The following is an 18769-nucleotide window of genomic DNA, read 5'->3' on the forward strand; positions in this document are numbered from 1 at the left end:
CCACCCTCAGTCCAGGCCGTCCTCCTGGGTTAGGGCCGTGCTTGCTCTGGCCCCACAGCCCTGGTCAGCAGAGCCAGAGCCACGTCCACCCCAGGAGTGGTCAAGTGCTCAAAGCCTGCAGTGGTGCCCACCTCACCGGCGGGACAAGCCACCCAGGGCCCCCTCCCCACCCTCAGCGCTCCCCCCCCATCCCGCTGCGGCCACCCTGGCTTCCTTGCTGCTTCTGCACCATTCCAAGCACGCTCCCTGTTATGGATTGAATGTGACCCCCCCAAACCCATCCATTTTATTCTAAGCCCCAGTGTGATGGTATTTGGAGGTGGGGCCTTTGGGACATAATTAGGTCAAGAGCTGTCAAGAACGGGATTACTGCCCTTATAAGAAGAGGCCCGAGAGCTCGCCCTCTTTCTACCCTGTGGGGACACAGCCAGAAGACAGCCATCTGCAGGGAGGTGGTCCTCACCAGACACCAGATTGACTGGCATCTTAAGCTTGGACATCCCAGCCTCCAGAACCGTGAGAAATACACTTACGCTTTCGACAAGCCACCCGGCGTGTGGTATTTTGTTATAGCAGCGCGAGCCAACCAAGACAGGCCCCTTTGTGGCCTTTACACTTGCCATCCCACTGCCTTTTCTTCAGGACATCCTTAGGGTTGATCCCTCCCTTCCTTCCGTTTTCAAATGCCTCGTCCACAACCAGATTTTCCCAGACTACTTACATGTAAGAGGAAACCATTGGCTCCATCCCCCCAGCCCCCGGCTTTCCCTTCCTCCTAGAATGCCAGCTCCAGGAGGGCAGGGATTTTTGGTCTGTTCTGTGGAATGAATACCTGGATTTGAGAATGGATTATGGAAGGGAATTTGGGGAAGTGAAGGGGCTGACTGGGGTCCCAGAAGCTGGCCAAGTCCAGCAGGATTGAGCAGAGAAGACTTCAGGATTCGGGGGCTGTCAGTCGCCGGCCCTGCCCATCGAGGCCAAGCCTCACGTCAGAGCTTCCGGCATCAGGCTGTTCCCCTGAGCTCACCCGGGAAACGGGGGCTACAACCCTGTCCCACTGAGATGGGCTGGGGACCAAAGGAAAGGGTACGAGCACCTGTTAGGATGCCCAGCTCAGCGCAACAGAAACCAACAAAAACGAATCCCAGGGAGAATTTATCATCAGTGCACGGGGCGCTGCCCCTGACCTGTGCCATCACAGCTGCCATCCGGAGCGGGGGCTCCATGCCCACTCTCCTCCGGCCTGTTTCTGAAGGCCTCAGACAGCGAGTGGACACCTCTGGGCTCAGGACCACACAGCCTCAGGGATGGCGTCACTCCTACTGCTGAGACCCAAATTCCTGAGGACGGACGGTGACCTACCTACCTTCAGCCAAGGGGCAGCCCCTGCTTGAACCCCTACGGCTGGAGCCGAGTAGTGGCCTATGGGTGCCCATACTGTGCGTGGGCACAGGATCAGCAGATGGGTCATCCTGCACCAGGTGAAGGCCCTCGATTCCTGGGGGCGCCCGGCATCACCCTTGCTGCTGAGGGGCGCCTGCAGCGGGAGGGCTGGAGGCTCCCAGGAGAGGAACGTGGGTGGGGCAGCAGTGGGGTTAGGGGAGGGGAGCCCCTCCTCCTGGTGGGGAGGACGGAGACATACCTGTCCCCAGGGTGTGGGGAGGTCTCGGGGGCTGTCCAGGAGCAGGCAAGGGGCCGTGTCTGTCTGGGTCTCCCACCTGCCTGTCCAGGGCCCCTTAGGCTCAAAAGAGTTGCCCACAGCAGAGAGCGCCACCCTCTCGCCCTCGGAGTGGGGAGGGCTACTCCGCGGGGCTGACTAGAGCCCTCCCCTAGGGCCTCGGGGGCACTGCCGAACCCTTTGTGAGGCTGCGGGTCGCTGTCCAACGCTGGGTGGGTGGTGGCCAGTCCCGCCTTTGCTGTCCCCACAGCCCGCAGCTCCGGCAGCGACTGCTCGCTCAGCTCCACGGAGGTTAGACTGTAGCCGTGCGCAGAGGACGGGAGTGGCGTTGGTGGGGCAGGAGGCCAGGGCTCGGGGAGGCAGTGATGGGGAGCTGCTGGCCTGGGTTATGTCAAAGGCACACAGTGATGGGAGGTGGCCACTAAGGGGGGCTGTCAGAGGCTGGGGGAGCGGGTAGGGACTAGGGGCCAGAGCCTTCAGGGGGGTGAACGCGTGTCGGTCCAGACTGTGGCCACGCGCACCAGACACTAGATGGACATTTGGTCTGGCGGAGTGGTTGAAGCCCAGGGCTGGGGCCAGGGATTTAGGGGGTGGGTCTCCAGGGGCTGAGTGTCAGCGGGGTCCCTCAGGAGGGCCCTGGGCGGGACTCCTCTGTGAGGTCTGGGGGAAGCCCCTGGCGCCCACCCCGAGCCAGGGTGGAGAGGCTGTGTTCCTGCACCCTTCCCGGCGCTGCCCCCACCTGAGGCTTTGCAGGCGGCACCCTGGGAGCTGCAGGACGGCACACAGGTAGGTCGCCATAGGCCCCGACAGCTGGCAGCCACTGAGGTCCAGGGTAGTCAGCGTTGGCCAGACACGTACTGGGAGCCTCCTGGAGGCCCAGCTGCTGCACCCTGGCAGGCAGTGTTGACCGTAGGAGCTGCTATGGGAGCCCCCGTCCCCGCCTTGGTTCCTTCCAGGCCGGCCCTCACCTGAGTGTCTGCAGCACCCTGGGGCCAGGCCAGGCCCTCACTCACCGCATGCAGGTCAGCCTCGCTGAGCCAGCTGTGGAAGAGGCCCAGCTCCGTCAGGGCCTCAGAGAGGTCTCTGCAGACCAAGTCGGGCAGTTTGCAGCGGGACAGCCTGTGGTCAGGAAGTACATGGGTCCCCAGCTGTGCAAGCTGCCCACTCCCTGGGGGCTGAGGTTCAGTCTGCAGACGTGCTGGCTCCACAGAGCTTTTCCTGCCCTTTGTCACCACGTGTGTCCCTGCTGGGCTGCACTCCCCTCTTCCCTCAGGACATTCTCCACGAGCATTTGGATGAGCCAATAAGAGACCTTATTCTCAATATGTCTAACTCCATATAATTACCCACCAAGTGCAGGTGGGCTGAGCTTATTTAGTTAGCCAGTCCCTAACAGTCGGGCATTATGAATAACGCTGCAATGAACACCTTTATGCATTTAGTTGGGCAGTAGAATTGATGGGCCAAGTGAGCTGATCACTGTTTTGGCTCCTGATGTTTATGCCAAGTTAAGTTACCATGTCACCACTGACACGTGACTGAACCTATTTCACCATGCCCCATCGGTACTAGTTCCTACACTCTTTCTTACTTTCTGCTTACTTGGTGGTAGTGAACCGTAATTGGAAAGATTATGTACTAAGAACTTTCTCATTAATTCTCACATCAACCTTCTGAGCTGGAAGCTACAGGCTCCATTTCCCAGGGGACGAAACTGAAGCTCAGACAGACCGGCCTGTCAAGGGCACAGAGGCAGGCAGACTGGCCTCAGAGCCCGCGCCCTGAACACCTTCCATATCTGCTTGTAAGAATCCAGAGGGACCACCCAGCAGTTTACAATAGCACTTAGCAGCCTTCCTTGGGAAGGAAAATACAGTCTGGCCTTCTTTATCCCCCCCCAGAATGCTCAGCTGTACTCTGCTTCCCACTCAGACTGGCGCCAAGCCCTCTGTCCTAACTAGCACCTAAGCTGGTACTGGAGCCCTGCCCCCATCCCCTCTTCCCTCCTCTGTCCTGTGTGGGCAGAGCCTGTCGACCCCAGCAAGGGACACCAGAGGCCACAGTTTCTCAGCCTGTCCCCTCAGCCATCCCCAGACAGGGCCACACCTCTGTCCCTGCCCAGGGTGTCCTGCTCTGCGTCCCTTCCAGGGGAAGGGCTGGAGGCACGTTCACTCGCGTCAGGGTGTTCAGACCACACTGTCTGTCGGTCCACTCGCAGAGTGGATGCAGTGGGGAGTCCGGGGGTTTTCTCATGGTGGTTCGAGAGCTACTAAGAGAGAAAGGAAAGTGAAGGCCCCAGCCCCTCCCAATCCCTCACTCCCGCAAAGGACTCCTTCCTATGGTCCCGAGGTATCGGAGCTGCCTCTGCCCTCACCCTCAAGCTGCGCCAGGACCCTTCTCCCTCTTCATCCCAAGCCCAGAGTGAAACCACTCAACCGTGACCACAAGCACCTCCCCACTGAAGCTGTCTATGTGAGTCCCATGGAGGCATGTCACCTGCACACACCAGGTGGGCCTGTCCTTGCACCTGCGGTGGGCAGCCCCAGCCCCAGCCCCTGTCAACGTCCTGACATTCGTTCTCCCAACAGATGCTGAGCACCTGAGTCAGGTGCTGGGTTGGAATTAACTCCACAGAAACACCGGCACGAGCTTTGACCATGGAGGAGCAGAGGGTCTGGTGGAGGAGACGGGCACGGGCAGATGTCACGGCATACGGTGGTCAGTGGGGCATTTCTGAGGCCAAAATGGTCTCAGGCCAGCTGGGATGGTTTGGAGAGGCTTTGAGGATAGGCAGTGAACAGTATTCTGGGTGGAGGGGACAGTAGCAAGCAAAGGCTCAGGGCACAGAGGGCGTGGTGTACGCCAGAACTTATTAGGAGGAAGCATCGTGGTGGGTGGGGGGAGCGCTGGGTGGGTTGCCTCGGACGTGGGTGCTGAGGTGCGTGGCATGGTGAGGACACCCTGGGAGCTGCCTTGCAAGGAGGTGGGAAAAACCAGCCTGAAGTCGTGCCTCTCCTCTGGGGAGCAGGCGTCAGGTCTGGACACGCTCCCCAGGCCCAGATGGACACTTCAGTGCATAAGATGCACACATGCCACACACAGAGGGCCTGCCGGAGAGGGCCGCCCTGCTCTGGGGACTCACGAGCTGCCTCCCAGGCGGCCCTGCAGCCGCTTCATCAGGCTCTTCTTCTTCTTCTCCTGTGCAGTGGCCAGTCTGCAGCTAACCAGCTGCAACGCCTGCCCCGCCGGGCAGCACCGCGCGCAGTAGCTCAGGACGGCCAGGTCCGTTCTGCTGAAGTGCACTCACTCCAGTGCCAGCTCGGGGAGGCCGCGCAGGGCCTGGTGCACAAGGGCGTCCTCCTGCGTCTCGTACAGGCAGTGCAGCAGCTCCAGCAGGTCTTTGAGCTCCTCGCCCTCCTCCTCCTCTGACTCCCCAGCGCCCCGGAGCGCTTGGGTCCCCTCCGTCCCCTCTGGCGCCGCCCTAGGGCAGCCCTGGCCCTGATCCTGCACCCACCTCGGGACATCCTGCTTCCCGCGCTCTGAAACCGCACAGCCGAAGTGGTGCTCCATGTCGCGCATCCTCTTTGCGTTCAGTGGCCCGACAAGGAAGCGCGTAGTGAGCGCGAGGCGGCCACGCAGCTCCGGGGCCCCCCGCAGAAGTGCCCCCGCGCCGCGAGCAGGTGTCTGGGGAGCCCCTTCGTCCTCCAGCAGGTAGGACAGCGCGGCTAAGAATTCCTGGAAGGTCTGGTCGATGAACCGGTGGGTGACCTCGGTTTCCAGCACGCCTGGCACATCTCCTTCTTGCGGAGAAACTGCGTCTGGACTCTGGAGCCGCAAAGCTCCAGTCGTTCCAGGTCCTTCTCAGAGAACTGCGCCCTGCCCCCTGCCCCCGAGGACGCCTTCGCAGGCCAGGCGGCACAGCTTGCGCAGCTCTTCCTGCAGGCGGGGTGGGTCGGCCGCGGGCGCCGAGCTCAGGACGCTGCCGATGAAAAGCAGGTACACGGACGTGGTGGTCTTGGAGGTGCGCGACAGGTCAGGACCTGGAGCAGCTAGCGCAGAACGGGCACACGACCCAGCACACAGCGAAGCACAGCGAGGACAGCGTCTCATTCTCCTTCACGAAGCGGTAGGCACGCTCCGCCCTCCACTCGTCCTGGAAGGACTTGTAGAAGTACTTCTTGTCCTTGTCGGAGGGGCCGCGCACCTCGGCGCGCTGCGGGGAGCACAGGCGGCTCTGCAGCCTCCCGGGGGCGGCGGCGCGCGCGGCCACCAGCACGCGGGCCGAGGGCAGCAGCGCCTTGCTCAGCAGGCCGCCCAGCACCCGCGCGCCGCTCGCGGCCTCGAGGGGGCCTGTGCAGGGCGCGGCCTCGGCGGGCCCTGGCGCCGGCAGTTCGTCCACGCCGTCCAGAATGAACAGCGGCCGCTCGGACTGCGCTAGCATCTGCCGCCCCGGCGCGTTGCGGTCGGGGTACTGGTCTAGGATCAGGTCGGCCGGGCTGCACGTGCCCGGTCGCTCCAGCACCTCGCGGCAACACACGAAGAAGGCGAAGTCCACCTGGCCGTGGCACAGCTTGCCCGCCGCCCAGTCGTACAGGATTTTCCTGGCCGCCGTGGTCTTGCCGACGCCCGCCGGGCCCTGCAGCACCGCGGTCGGCGGTCTCTGGCCCTCCCCGTCGCGGCCGAGCAGGCGGTTGCAGGTGCGGGTGTCGGGGTGTCGGAGCGCCGAGCGCGTCCGGCTCCGGCTCCTCCGCGGGCCCCAGGGCCTCGTGCTCCGGGGCAGCGCTTTCGGGCGCGAGGAGCAGTTTGGTGAAGCGCTCGCTGACCTTCGCGGAGCGGGCGTCCCTCTCCCTCACCCTGGCGTGCTGCCGCAGCACGTGCTCTCGCTATTTCTGCTTGTGCTCTGGGGGCAGGGAAGGGCCGGACACAGTAGAGGGGAACAGGGGGTCGAGGAGGAGGCGGGCTGTGTCAGCCGACTCTCAGGGGCCTGTTGCCCTCCCCGCCGGGCTCAGACCTCAGTTTCCCCTGTTGCGCCGCAGTCCCCCTCCCATCCGCGCTCCTCCCTGGGACCAGCTGTCAGGAACCTCCGAGTGGCTTCGAGGACACTCGTACTCCAAACCCAGGGCTCAAGGCCCGGACAGCTCGGGCCCGCGCCTCCCACCGAGAGAGACCTACCGGACACGGAGAGCAGCGCCGAGGAGCTGGGGCCGAGCCCTGGAAGGGAGAACTGCGGTGAGGCCCCGCCGACTGTGCGGGGCGGGGAGGGGCGCAATCCGGGGTCGGGGCCGCCCGCAGGATCGGAGCCCCGGGGCCCGCGAATTTGTGGATGAAGCGCGCCCAGGCCGGAAGAGCTCCGGGGCTTTTCTGGGGAGGCGGAAGGATGGAGGCCTGTGGCCTGGACTCTGCCCAGGCAGGAGGGAACAGAGGGCGGGCACCCTGGCGAGCCCCACCCCGCGCTCGCTCCGCTGCCGCTGCTCCTGGGGCCGCGCCGCCGCAGCGCGCCCGCCCTCTTCAGGGTCTTTCGCGCCGCGTCCAGCGCGCGCTCCGGCCCGTGGAAATGGATCAGGTGCTCCGCGAGGTCCACGGCGCCCGCGCCCTCCAGCCGCCCCCACGGTCTGCGGCGGCGTCCCGCAGCTTGTGGCGGAAGCGCTTCCACCGCTCCTGGCTTAGGTCTTCAAGCGCAGCCAGGAGCAGCTCCCGGGCGGCGGCAGCGCGGGGCTCCATGCTGAGGGCGGGCGCATGGGGTTACCATGCGCGCCGTGCCCCGGTGACCCCGGCCCCTCCCCGCCGCTCCGGACCCCAGCCCCGGGCGCCCACGAGCGGTAGGGACTTAGACACGGCCCCCATCTATCCAGGTGGCTCCAGGCCAACGCTAGATAGCGCTCTACCGGGAGGGTCGTCCTCTCCTGCCAGAACCCCTACCGAGGACTTCGCTCCAAGGCGTTCCGAAGCTTTGGGCGGGCACTGGCCGCCGCTGACCCCAGAGTTAGGGGGTGCCTTCCTGCTCCGCACCTCCCTTTCTGCTTATTCTTTCCACGCATCCAGGTCAAACGTCCAAGATAAGATGTCTCCCAGGGCCTGTGCTCTCCCCTTTCCTCCTCTTCCCTCCTTTCCCTCCGTTCTCTTCCCCAGGAGCCCGGGGCAGTTGGCCTCAGCAGGGAGCTGGCCTCACCGCCTGGTCCAGGCTGTGTTCCGGAATTCCCCAGGACATCCGTGCTCACTGCACCCTTAGGTGAGGCCCAGCCTGAGGGCCTTGCACCAGAGGCTGAGACTGAGCCCCTGGTGGGGGACAGACCCCACAGATGCCCTCTGCGGGGCTGGAGTCCCTAGAATACCGAGCCTGGGGGACAGCGGGGGAAGGGTGTGTGAAGGACACGGGGTGTGAAGCCCCAGGAAGTCAGCAGGGTGAGGTGGAGGACCCAGAGGGCTGAGACCAGCTGATTCCCAGTGACCACTCTGAAAGCCAGCACTCACCTGGAGCAGGAGCCTCTGGCCCGTCTACAGAGTCTGGCCCCGAGGTCTAGCCCTCAGGGGCAGAGGTGGGGATCAGAGAGGTGACCCCTCCCTAGCCTAACTGAGTCATATCCTAGGGGGATTGTCCAGCCCCGTCCATGCCCCAGACCCAGGTGCTCTAGCTTGGCCAACACTGAGATGTCTGTCCGACAGCTACCAAGCTCCCAAACTCAGGCACTGTGGCACCTTCGCACGACCAGTGTTTAAGAGCTCTGCTCAGTGACCTTTGGTTTTCTACTGTTCCTTTATTCAGTTCACGTTCTCTGAGAACCCATGGGGTGTGGCAGCAAGGCATGGTTGTGAGAGCTAACTGCAGAGCAAGGTGGGCTGTATGGAGGAGGTGGCTGGCTCAGAACAAGACCTTAAACTTTAAGGCCTCAAGATTGGTTAAATTCTGAAGGCAGAGGTGAGCGAGGGCTTCCTAGGTAGAGGGGGCAAAGGAGGGACATGCACAGTGTCATTGGGGAAAGGAAGGCTGTCACCTGGGAGCCAGGAGAAAATGGGACAGGGAAGAGATCTGTGGCCTCCCAAACCTGGCTTAAGCAGGTTGATGGGAAGAGCTTTGGACATGAGGAGTGGGTGTGACTGATGGGTGACCACGTGGGACCCCGTGAATGTGGGTTTCTACTGACAGTGTCTGCCTGTGCGAAACGTGGGTGTGTGTGTATGTCTGTGTCTGTTGGTGTGACCACCCTAATACTGTGTTTGTGTAAATGTGTCTATGGTAGGCTATATAATAGTCCCCAAAGATATCAGCTCCTAGTTCCTGGAACCTGTGAATGTTCCCTCAGATGTCAAAAGGGGCTTTGCAGGTGCGGTTAAATTCAGGATCTTGAGATGGGGAGATTATCCTGCATAGTTATTATTGAATGTCATCACAAGTGTCATAGGATGGAAACAGAGGGCGCTTTGGCACACAGGCAGAGGGCAATGTGACACTGAGGCAAGAGGCCAGGCTGCTGGCTTTGAGGATAGAGGAAGGGGCCATGAGGCAAGGAACACAGCCCTAGAAGCTGGAGATTCAGCTGGAGAAGGAAGACAGTCTCCCCTGGGGCCTCCAGAGGGAGAGCGGCCGAGCCACCACCTGGACCTCAGCCCAGTGAAGCTGGCTTTGGACTTCTGCCCTCCGCGACTGTAAGAGAATAAGCGTGTGTTGTTTTCAGCCACCGAGTTTGTAGTAATGGCTAAGCAGCCACAGGAAATGAACACAGTATGTCTCTGAGTGTGCATTTCTGTGAGAGTGTGTCTGCAAGAACGGGGGCTGCGGCATCATCACTGCCTTTCTGGCCCCACAGGTCACTCAAAGAGAAATTTGGAAAGAAGCCAGGGAGAAAAATACCCCCACCTTACCAACAGCAACAAGGATAAGGATTACATGAGACCTCCCTTCAGAAACCATGCAAGCAAGAGCATGGAATGAAATATTTAAACTGATGAAAGAAAAAATCCACCAATTTAGAATTCTTTACCCAGTGAGATTATACTACAAATGTGAAGGAGAAATAAAGACTCCCATACAAACAAAAATTGAAGGAATTTCTCACCAGTAGAGCAGTCCTGCAAGAAAAGTTAAGAGAAGTTCTTCAAAGAGAAGGAAAATGACACAGGTCAAAATTCAGATCTATATAAAGAAATAAAGAACATTAGTGAAGAAATAAATGAAGGTAAAATAAAATCTTTTATTTTTTCTTATACTTAGCTAATCTATCAGTTTGCTCGAAATAATGATAGCAATACATTAGATGATGGTAGATTGTGGAAAAGGGAAACATATGGTGACAATGTTACAAGGGATGGGAAGGAAGAACTGGGGGTACTCTGTTATAAGGTACTTGCACTACCTGCGAAGGGATATACTATCATTTGAAAATGGATTTAGATTAATTGTAAAGGTAGATTGCAAACTCTAGGGAAACCACTAAAGCATTTAAAGAAGTATAATTGATATGTTAAGAGAGGAGAGAAATCAGAATCATATAAAATACTCAAACTCAGAGAAGGTAGAAAAAGAGTGGAAGACAAAAGGAAACAAAGACAAAAGCATCAAATAGAAAACAGTAATAAATATGGTAAATATTAATCCAACTATATCAATAATCAGTTTAAATGTAAATGATCTACATACACCAGTGAAAGAAAGAGACTATATCAGAGTGGATAAAAAAATGACCCAACTATATGTTGTCCACAAGGAACCCACATTAAATATAAAGACACAGATGTGTTAAAAGTAAAGGAATTAAGAAAGATATATCATGGTAACACAAATCAAAGAAAACTGGATGGATGAAGATGAACAGAAGACATAAACTTCCAGTTATAAGGTAAATGAGTATTAGGGATGCAATGTACTGCATGATGACTATGGCTAACACTGCTGCGCACATACATGAAATATACGTGGCCAACACTGCTGTATGTTATATATGAGAGTTATTAAAAGAGTAAATCCTAAGAGTTATCACGGGAGAAAAAAAAGTAATTTTTCTTTTTCTTTTCTATCTTTCCTTTTTTTTGGTTTTTATATGAGATGATGTATGTTAGCTAAACTTACTGTGGTAATCATTTCGCAAAATATGTAAATCAAATTATTATGCTGTACACCTTAAACTTATACAGGGTTGTATGTAAATTATACTTCAATTAAACTGGAAAAAAACTGGAGTAGGTTTAGTAATTTCATACATAATGATGAAAGAATTAATTCTCCAAGAAGATGTAACCATCCTTAAAGTGTATGTGCCTAACAATAGAGAGTCAAATGCATGAGGAAGAAACTGATAGAATTGCTAGGAGAAATAGATGAATCCACCATTATATTTTGAAACTTCAACAGCCTTCTACCAGTAATTGACAGATCTAGCAGGCAGTAAATAGGTAAGGACATAGTTGAACTCGATAACACCATCAATCAACTGGATATAATTATATCTATTGACTACTTCATCCAACAACAGCAGAATACACAGAATTCCTCTCAGGCTCATATGGAACATTCACCAAGAAAGACCACATTCTGGGCCTTAAAACACATCTTAACAAATTTAAAAGAGCAGAAATCATACAATGTCTGTTCTCAAGCCACAGTGGAATTAAACCAGAAATCAATAACAGAAAGATAGCTAGAAAATTCCAAACTATTTTGAGATTAAACAGCATACTTGCAAATAACACAATGGACAAAGAAGAAATCTCAAGAGAAATTTTAAAATATTTTTAACAAAATGAAATTGAAAATACAACTTATCAACATTTGTGGGATTCATCTAAAGCAGTGCTTAGAGGGAAATGTATAGCATTGAATGCACATATTAGAAAAGAAGAATGATCTAAGATCAACAATATAAACTTTTACCTTAAGAAACTAGAAAAAGAAAAGCAAATTAGATCCAAGTAAGCAGAAAAAGGAAATAATGAAAATTAGAGCAGAAATCAATGAAACTGAAAGCAGGAAGTTGAGAGAAAATCAAAGAATGAAAAACTAGTTATTTGAAATGATCAGTAATATTTTTTTTTTTTTTTTTTAAAGTTTTCTCATGTCCTTTTTTTTTTTTTTTTTTTTTTTTTTAAAGGTAAATCTTTATTTATTTATTTATTTTTGGCTGTGCTGGGTCTTCGGTTCGTGCGAGGGCTTTCTCTAGTTGCGGCAAGCGGGGGCCACTCTTTCATCGCGGTGCGGGGACCGCTCTTCATCGCGGTGCGCGGGCCTTTCACTATCGCGGCCCCTCCCGTTGCGGGGCACAGGCTCCAGACGCGCAGGCTCAGCAGTTGTGGCTCACGGGCCCAGCCACTCCGCGGCATGTGGGATCTTCCCAGACCAGGGCTCGAACCCGTGTCCCCTGCATTAGCAGGCAGATTCTCAACCACTGCGCCACCAGGGAAGCCCGATCAGTAATATTAATAAGCCTCTAGCCAGGCTAACCAAGAAAAAAAGAGGTAAGGTACAAATTACTGATATCAGAGGTGAAAAAGGGGCCATCTCATGGACATTATAAGGACAATAAAGGAATATTATGCACAACTCAATGTGCACAAATTTGATAACCTAGATAAAATGGATCAATTCTTTGCAACACCCAATCTACCAAAACTCACACAAGGAGAAGTAGATAACATGAATATGCCAATATCTATTAAATATATTGAATCACCAATTAATAACCTTCCAAAACAGAAAATACCAGGCCCAGATGGGTTCACTGGTCAATTCTACTAAACATTTTAAGAAATGAAAACAGTTCTCTACAATCTCTTCCAGAAAATTAAGGCAGAGGGAACACTTCCTAACTCATACTATGAAGCCACATTTCCTTAATACCGAAACTAGACAAAGACATTATAAGAAAGGAAAATAATAAATCAATATCTCTCATGGATAGATGCAAAACTCTTCAACAAAATATTAGCAAATTGAATCCAACATGTGTAAAATGAATTATACACCACAACCAAGTGAGATTTATCCCAGGTAAGCAAGGCTGGTTTAATATTAAAAAAAAATCAATCAGTGTAATCCATCTATCAACGGGCTAAGGAAGAAAAATCACATCATCATATCAATAAACACACACACACAAAAGCGCACTTGACAAACCCAACACCCATTCGTGATAAAAACTCTCAGGAGACAAGAATAGAGGGGAACGTTTTCAGCTTAAGAAACGATATCTACAAAAAAACCTACTGCTAACATCACATTTACTGGTGAGAAACTAGATGCTTTTCCTCTAAGATCAGGAACAAGACAAGGATATTCCTTTTCACCACTTACAGCCAACAAAGGAAATCTTAGCCTATGCAAGAAGACCAAAAAAGTAAAGTATATACAGATTGGGAAGGGAAAAATAAACTCTTTTTTTTCACACAAGATTGTCTATCTAGAAAATTCCAAAGACTCCTGGAAGTAATAAGTAGTTATAGCAAGGTTACAGGATACAAAGTTAATATACAAATTCACTTGCTTTTCTATATGCCAGCAATGAACAATTGAAATTTTAAAACATATATAATTTACATTAGCTCCAAAGAAAGTGAATCACATAGGCATAGATCTAGCAAAGTATGTGCAACATCTATATGGGGAAAACTACAAAGCTCTGATGAAAGAAATCAAGGATCTAGATCAATGGAGAGATATTTCATGTTCCATGGATGGGAAGACTCAATATTATTAAAGTATCAGTTCTCCCCAGATTGGACTATAGATTCAGTGCAGTCCCAATCAATATCCAGGCAAGTTATTTTGTGGATGTTTACAAGCTGATGCTGAAGTTTTCATGCAGAGGCAATAGGCCCAGGATAGCCAACATGATGGTGAATGAGAACGTCGTCGGGAGACTGACACCACCCGCTTTCGGGACTTTCTGTGAAGCTACAGTGACCAGGACTGTGCGGTGCTGGCAGCAGACTAGATGAATACATCGGTGGAACAGAATAGAGAGCCCAGACGTAGACCCACGCAGATGCAGCCAAGTCAGCCTTGACGAAGGAGCAAAGGCAATACAGTGGAGAAAGGAGAGTCTTTTTCAACAAATGGTACTGAAACAACTGGACATCCCCGGGGAAAAACTAATCTGGACGGAGACTTTACACCTTTCACAAAAATTACCTTGAAATGGATCATATACCTAAATGTGAAATGCAAAATAATACAACTTTTAGAAGAAAATCTAGTGACCTTGGCTTTTTTGGCAATGATGTTTTAGACACAACACCAAAGGTATGATTCATGAAACAAATTGATACATCTGACGCAATTAAAATTAAAAACTTCTGCTCTGCAAAAGACACTGTTAGAGAATGAAAAGACAAGCCAAAGACTGGGAGAAATTAAAAAATATATAGATATTTATTTATTTATTTGGCTGCACTGGTTCTTAGTTGCAGCACCTGGGATCTTTGTTGCCGCGTGTGGGATCTTTAGTTGCAGCATGCAGGATCTAGTTCTCTGACCAGGGATTGAACCCCGGCCCCCTGCATTGGGAGCACGGAGTCCTATCCACTGGACCACTAGGGAAATCCCCTGGGAGAAAATTTTGCAAAAGACATATCTGATAAAGGACTGTTTTCCAAAATATACAGTGCTTTCCAGACTCAACAATAAGAAAACAAACGGCCTGCTTAAAAAATGGTCAAATGATCTGGACACCTCACCTCCCCAAAGAAGCTATTTAGGTGGCAAGTATCGTATGGAAAGATGCGCAGCATCATACGTCACCAGGGAAATGCAAATTAAAACAGCGGGATACCAGTACATACCTGTTGGAATGGCGAAGATCCGGAACGCCGCCAACACCAAATGCTGGCGAGGATGTGGAGTAACAGGAGCTCTCCTCACTGCTGGAGGGAATGCAAAATGCAACAGCCACTGTGCGAGACAGCTTGGCGGTTTCTAACAGAGCTAAACACAGGCTTACCAGAGAATCCGGCAATAGCACTCCCAGATGTTTACCCAAATGAGCAGAAAACTTGCATGCACACAAAAACCTGGACACAGATATTTATAGCAGCTCTGTTCATACCTGCAAAAACTTGGAGACAGATGTTTTCAAGAGGTGAGTGGATAAACCCATTCTGCTGCATCCATATAATGGAGTGTTTAATCAGTGATGAGAGGAAACAAGCTATCGAGCCAGGAAAAGACGTGCACGAACCATGAATGCATAAGCTCGGGGAAAGCAGTCAGTCTGAAAAGGCTATCTACTGTATGAGGCCAACTCGCTGACAGTGTGGAAAAGGCAGAGAGTGAAAAGATCAGTGGTTGCCAGGGGTTGGGGGAGGGAGGGGTGAACAGGTGGAGCTCAGGGCTTGTTTATGGCAGTGAAACCGCTCTGTGTGATGCTATAATGGTGGACGCATGACATTATGCATTTGTCCAAAACCACAGAATGTACAACACCAAGAGTGAATCCCAACGTATGGATTTTACTTAAGAATAATGTATCAATATTGGTTCGTCAGTTGTAACACATGCACCACACTAATGCAGTGTTAGTAATAGGGGAAATTGGAGGGTATAACAACTCTCTGTACTTTCTGGGCAATCTTTCTGCAAACTTAAAACTGCTCCAAAAAATAAAGTCTATTAAAAAAAAAAACAACATAAGAAATTCCCTGGAGGTCCAGTGGTTAGGACTCCGAGCTTTCACTCCCAGGGCCGGGGTTCGGTCCCTGGATGGGGAACTAAGATCCCACAAACTTCGTGGCTCAGCTAAAACAAACAAATAAACAAACAAACACAAACTCATAATGTGGTACCACTTCATACCTGGGAGGATGGCTGTAATAAAAGCGATGGACAGTAGCAAGTGTTGGCGGGGATGTGGAGAAACGAGCTCTCCTCCCCCGCTCGTGGGAAGGAACGTGGTGCAGCCACCTTGGGAACCACTGCGGCAGCGCCTCAAAGTGTTACACGTGGCGCCACGTACGACCCAGTAATCAACTCTGAGCTATCTACCTGCCCCAGGGAAACGAAGACACAACATCCACACAAGAACTCCTACACTAATATGTGTAGCAGCCTCATTCCTAATAGCCCCAAAGTGCAAACAACCCAGATGTCAATGGATGAATGGAAAAACACCGTGTGGTTTAACCACGCGACAGAATATTATTCAGCCAAAAAAGGAATGCAGCTCTGAGAACCCTGAAAACCTTATGCCCAGTGAAGAAAGCCAGACCCACGAGGACAGATATTGCACAATTCCATTCATGTGAAACGTCCAGAACAGGCAAATCCACAGAGGTAGAAAGTGGATTAGAGGTTGCTGGGGCTGGGAGGGAGAGGAATGGGGGTGACGGCTAATGGGTAGGGGCCTTCTTTTTGGAACAATGGAATGTTCTAGATTTGACTGTGGTGATGGCCGAACAACTCTGTGGCTGTACCCAGAAGCACTGAATTACACACTTTAAATGGGTGAATCTTATGGCACGTGAATCATATCTCACTAAAGACGTTTCAGAAACATTAATTCCAGTTTTTGACTCAGAGAGGGAGTCTTGCAGGCGGCCTTAACCTGGCGAACGCACCTGTGCCGGGCGAGCTGGCTTCTGTCCACGCACCTGGTTCCCACAGCCCTGGGCGAGTGGCATGGCCAGCTCAGCGGCTGTGATGGACCCTGACTGCGGCGTACACAAGACAGAAACAGCCCGGGCCTGAGCAGCGGCAGGGCCCACAGGGAAGCTGTGGGGGGTCAGGGACCCAGCTCCCAGTGTGGGGGACTGCCCCCCCTCCTGTATTAGCCTGGGGGACCTGGTCACCACCAGCCAGGGCTGAAGGCATGCCGCTCCCTCAAGGGCATGGCCAGGATGTGCACATGTCACTCCCACCCGCCCTCTGGGCCAGAAATTACTCATGGGGCCACCCTCAGCTGTAGGGAGTCTGGGTCACGTGTCCAGCCTAAAGTCCATCACCAAAGGCTGTTCTCCCGAGACGTGTGGCTCCGACCCCCCCAGTGCCCTTGACCTTGAGAGTATTCCAGGGACCAGCGTGACTCAAGTCTGGCGAATTGGCATCAAAATCCAGCAGCTGGTGGCGCTGGTGCTGCTGTTGCCTGGATCAGGCGTGGGATGATTCCAGTTCAAGGTGCAGCAGACCATCACACTTAGGTCCCAAGTCCCCACGGATCCCCAGCAGAGCCCACCGGAAGCTGGACAGCCTCCCGGCTCAGGTCCACAGCCACATGCAGAAACCATCAGGTTGGTGCTGGGATCTCCCGACACAGTGTCACTCTGGGCTTCAGCTCCTCCGAGGGCCGGTACGAGGGTTTGCCCACATCACTCTTTAGGAGTTTCTCCCTCTGCCCAAAGTGCCATGCTCAGGGCAGTAGCTGAAAATTCCCTCTCCCCTCTTCCTCTGTGTCCCCCACAACCCCACTGTCCGCAGCCCCCGGGCAGCACCCTCGCTGCCACCACTCCCTCTGTCCTTCCTCCTCCCCGCGGCCCCCCAGCTCTCTGACACCCACGTCACTCCTCCTGCCCGGCCCCTCTCTCCTTTGATGACTTTTCCCTTGAGGGGCAGCACCAAAGCCCCCGCCTCACCACACATTTATAACCCCTCTCAGCTCTCCTCCCAACTCGATTGTCCCCAGAGCCTCCAGGGGTTGCAGATGAACCAGGGGTGGGAGGCCCGGCCAGCTGTCGACCCACGACCCATGCCGCCCTTCTCCCTTACCCTCGTGGGTTACTTACGTGCCGTCCTATAAAGTTTGGTTGCCCAGGAGGCGACCACGGGACACGGTCCTGGCCAGCGAGAGGGAAGAGGAAGCTGCTGGGTGAGTGACGGGAGCCAAGTGCTGCTGGTGGGCAGTGCGGACAGGCTGGCACGGCCTTTGGCTCTCGGGCCCCCACCCCGTGTCCTGCGCGGATGCGGGCACAGCGCCTGGAGGTGCGGGAGTGATGTGCCTGCGAGGATGGAAACCGCTCCCTGAGGCCAGCGGAGCGGGAGGGGGGAAGGAGCCCGACTCGGGGACGCCCCGCTCGGAGCCTGCCTCCCGAGCCCTTGCTGGGTGAGAAGTCCTCCCCTGTGGGTCTCTGTCCCACGTGGCCCCAGGCAGTCGAAACTGATGCCCCGAGACCCGTCTCTGAGGCAACTGCTGCTCTCAGACTCCCTTCTGACGCCTGTATCCCCAGCAAGGCCCTTTGCCGCTCTGTCTCCCATAAAGAGCAGGGCCCCCTGCGCCCTGGTGTCCACCGTTCCCCCGGGAATGCCCTCCTCTTTCTCCCCGTAGAGCCAGACAGGGGGCTCCTGCCCCGGGAGCCTGCTGGCCAAATGCTCCACCCTTGGGAACCTAGGCTACCCAGAGGGTTGGCAAAGCAGCCAGAGAGAGAAAGGCTTACACGGGTCTTTAAAATAAGACGAACGAATATTATTCACCCTTCAAAAGGAAGGGAATTCATGCTACAACGTGGATGAACCTTGAGGACTTCAGGCTCAGTTGAATAAGCCAGTCACAAAAGGACTAATCCTGTCTGATTCCACTCCCAGGAGGTCCCTGCAGGAGTCACATCCATAGAGACAGGAAGTAGACGGTGGGCATCAGGGGCTGGGGGAGGGGAGGGGGTGAGCGTTTCATGGTGGCAGCGTTTTGGTTTGGGAGGATGAACAAGTTCTGGAGGTGGATGGTGGTGATGGTCGCAGAACAACGCGAATGTGCTTCACGCCCCTGAGCTGTGCACTTAGACATGGCTAAGACGGTAGATTTTATGTATGTTTTACTACATTAAAAAAAAAAGACAAAGAAAGTCTTGTACCAATAATCTGACTAATGATTAGCTCCAGTGTTCTCCCCAGACAGTTTGGAAACCAGGCCTCTGTTTAACCAGGAAGGGCTGCTGGCAGGACCTTGGGACTAGCGGTCCCCCCCGGGAGAACCGGGCCCGTAACGTCTCATCAGGCTTATGGGGCATCGACCCTTGCCACCTTTGGAGAACAGGGGTTGCTGGGTGTCCGCCCCATGCCCAGCTCCCTCCAGAAGTCGCGCTTGTAAGAGCCCTGAAATACCCTCAACGCGGAGCAGCATTGTCTTGCTGGCAGCCAGTGGGCTGCCTCCCACCAACCATGGTGCCCGAATCTTGGGCCAT

At 53.8% G+C, this 18769-nt stretch overlaps 1 protein-coding gene across 1 annotated transcript; it reads right to left on the reverse strand.

The window, feature by feature from the left end:
* Positions 1-215: 215 nt before the first annotated feature.
* Positions 216-18769, reverse strand: NLRP6 (NLR family pyrin domain containing 6). Its single transcript, XM_036861395.1, is given in 14 exon segments — positions 216-1975; positions 2418-2535; positions 2592-2797; positions 3855-3947; positions 4821-5467; positions 5470-5562; positions 5564-5741; positions 5743-6404; positions 6406-6578; positions 6851-7039; positions 7288-7400; positions 14447-14579; positions 16204-16309; positions 18746-18769. Coding segments are annotated over 14 exon segments (3243 nt in total). The 3' UTR covers positions 216-1467.

Source organism: Balaenoptera musculus, chromosome 8 (genome assembly GCF_009873245.2).
Source record: "Balaenoptera musculus isolate JJ_BM4_2016_0621 chromosome 8, mBalMus1.pri.v3, whole genome shotgun sequence".
Classification (NCBI taxonomy): domain Eukaryota; kingdom Metazoa; phylum Chordata; class Mammalia; order Artiodactyla; family Balaenopteridae; genus Balaenoptera; species Balaenoptera musculus.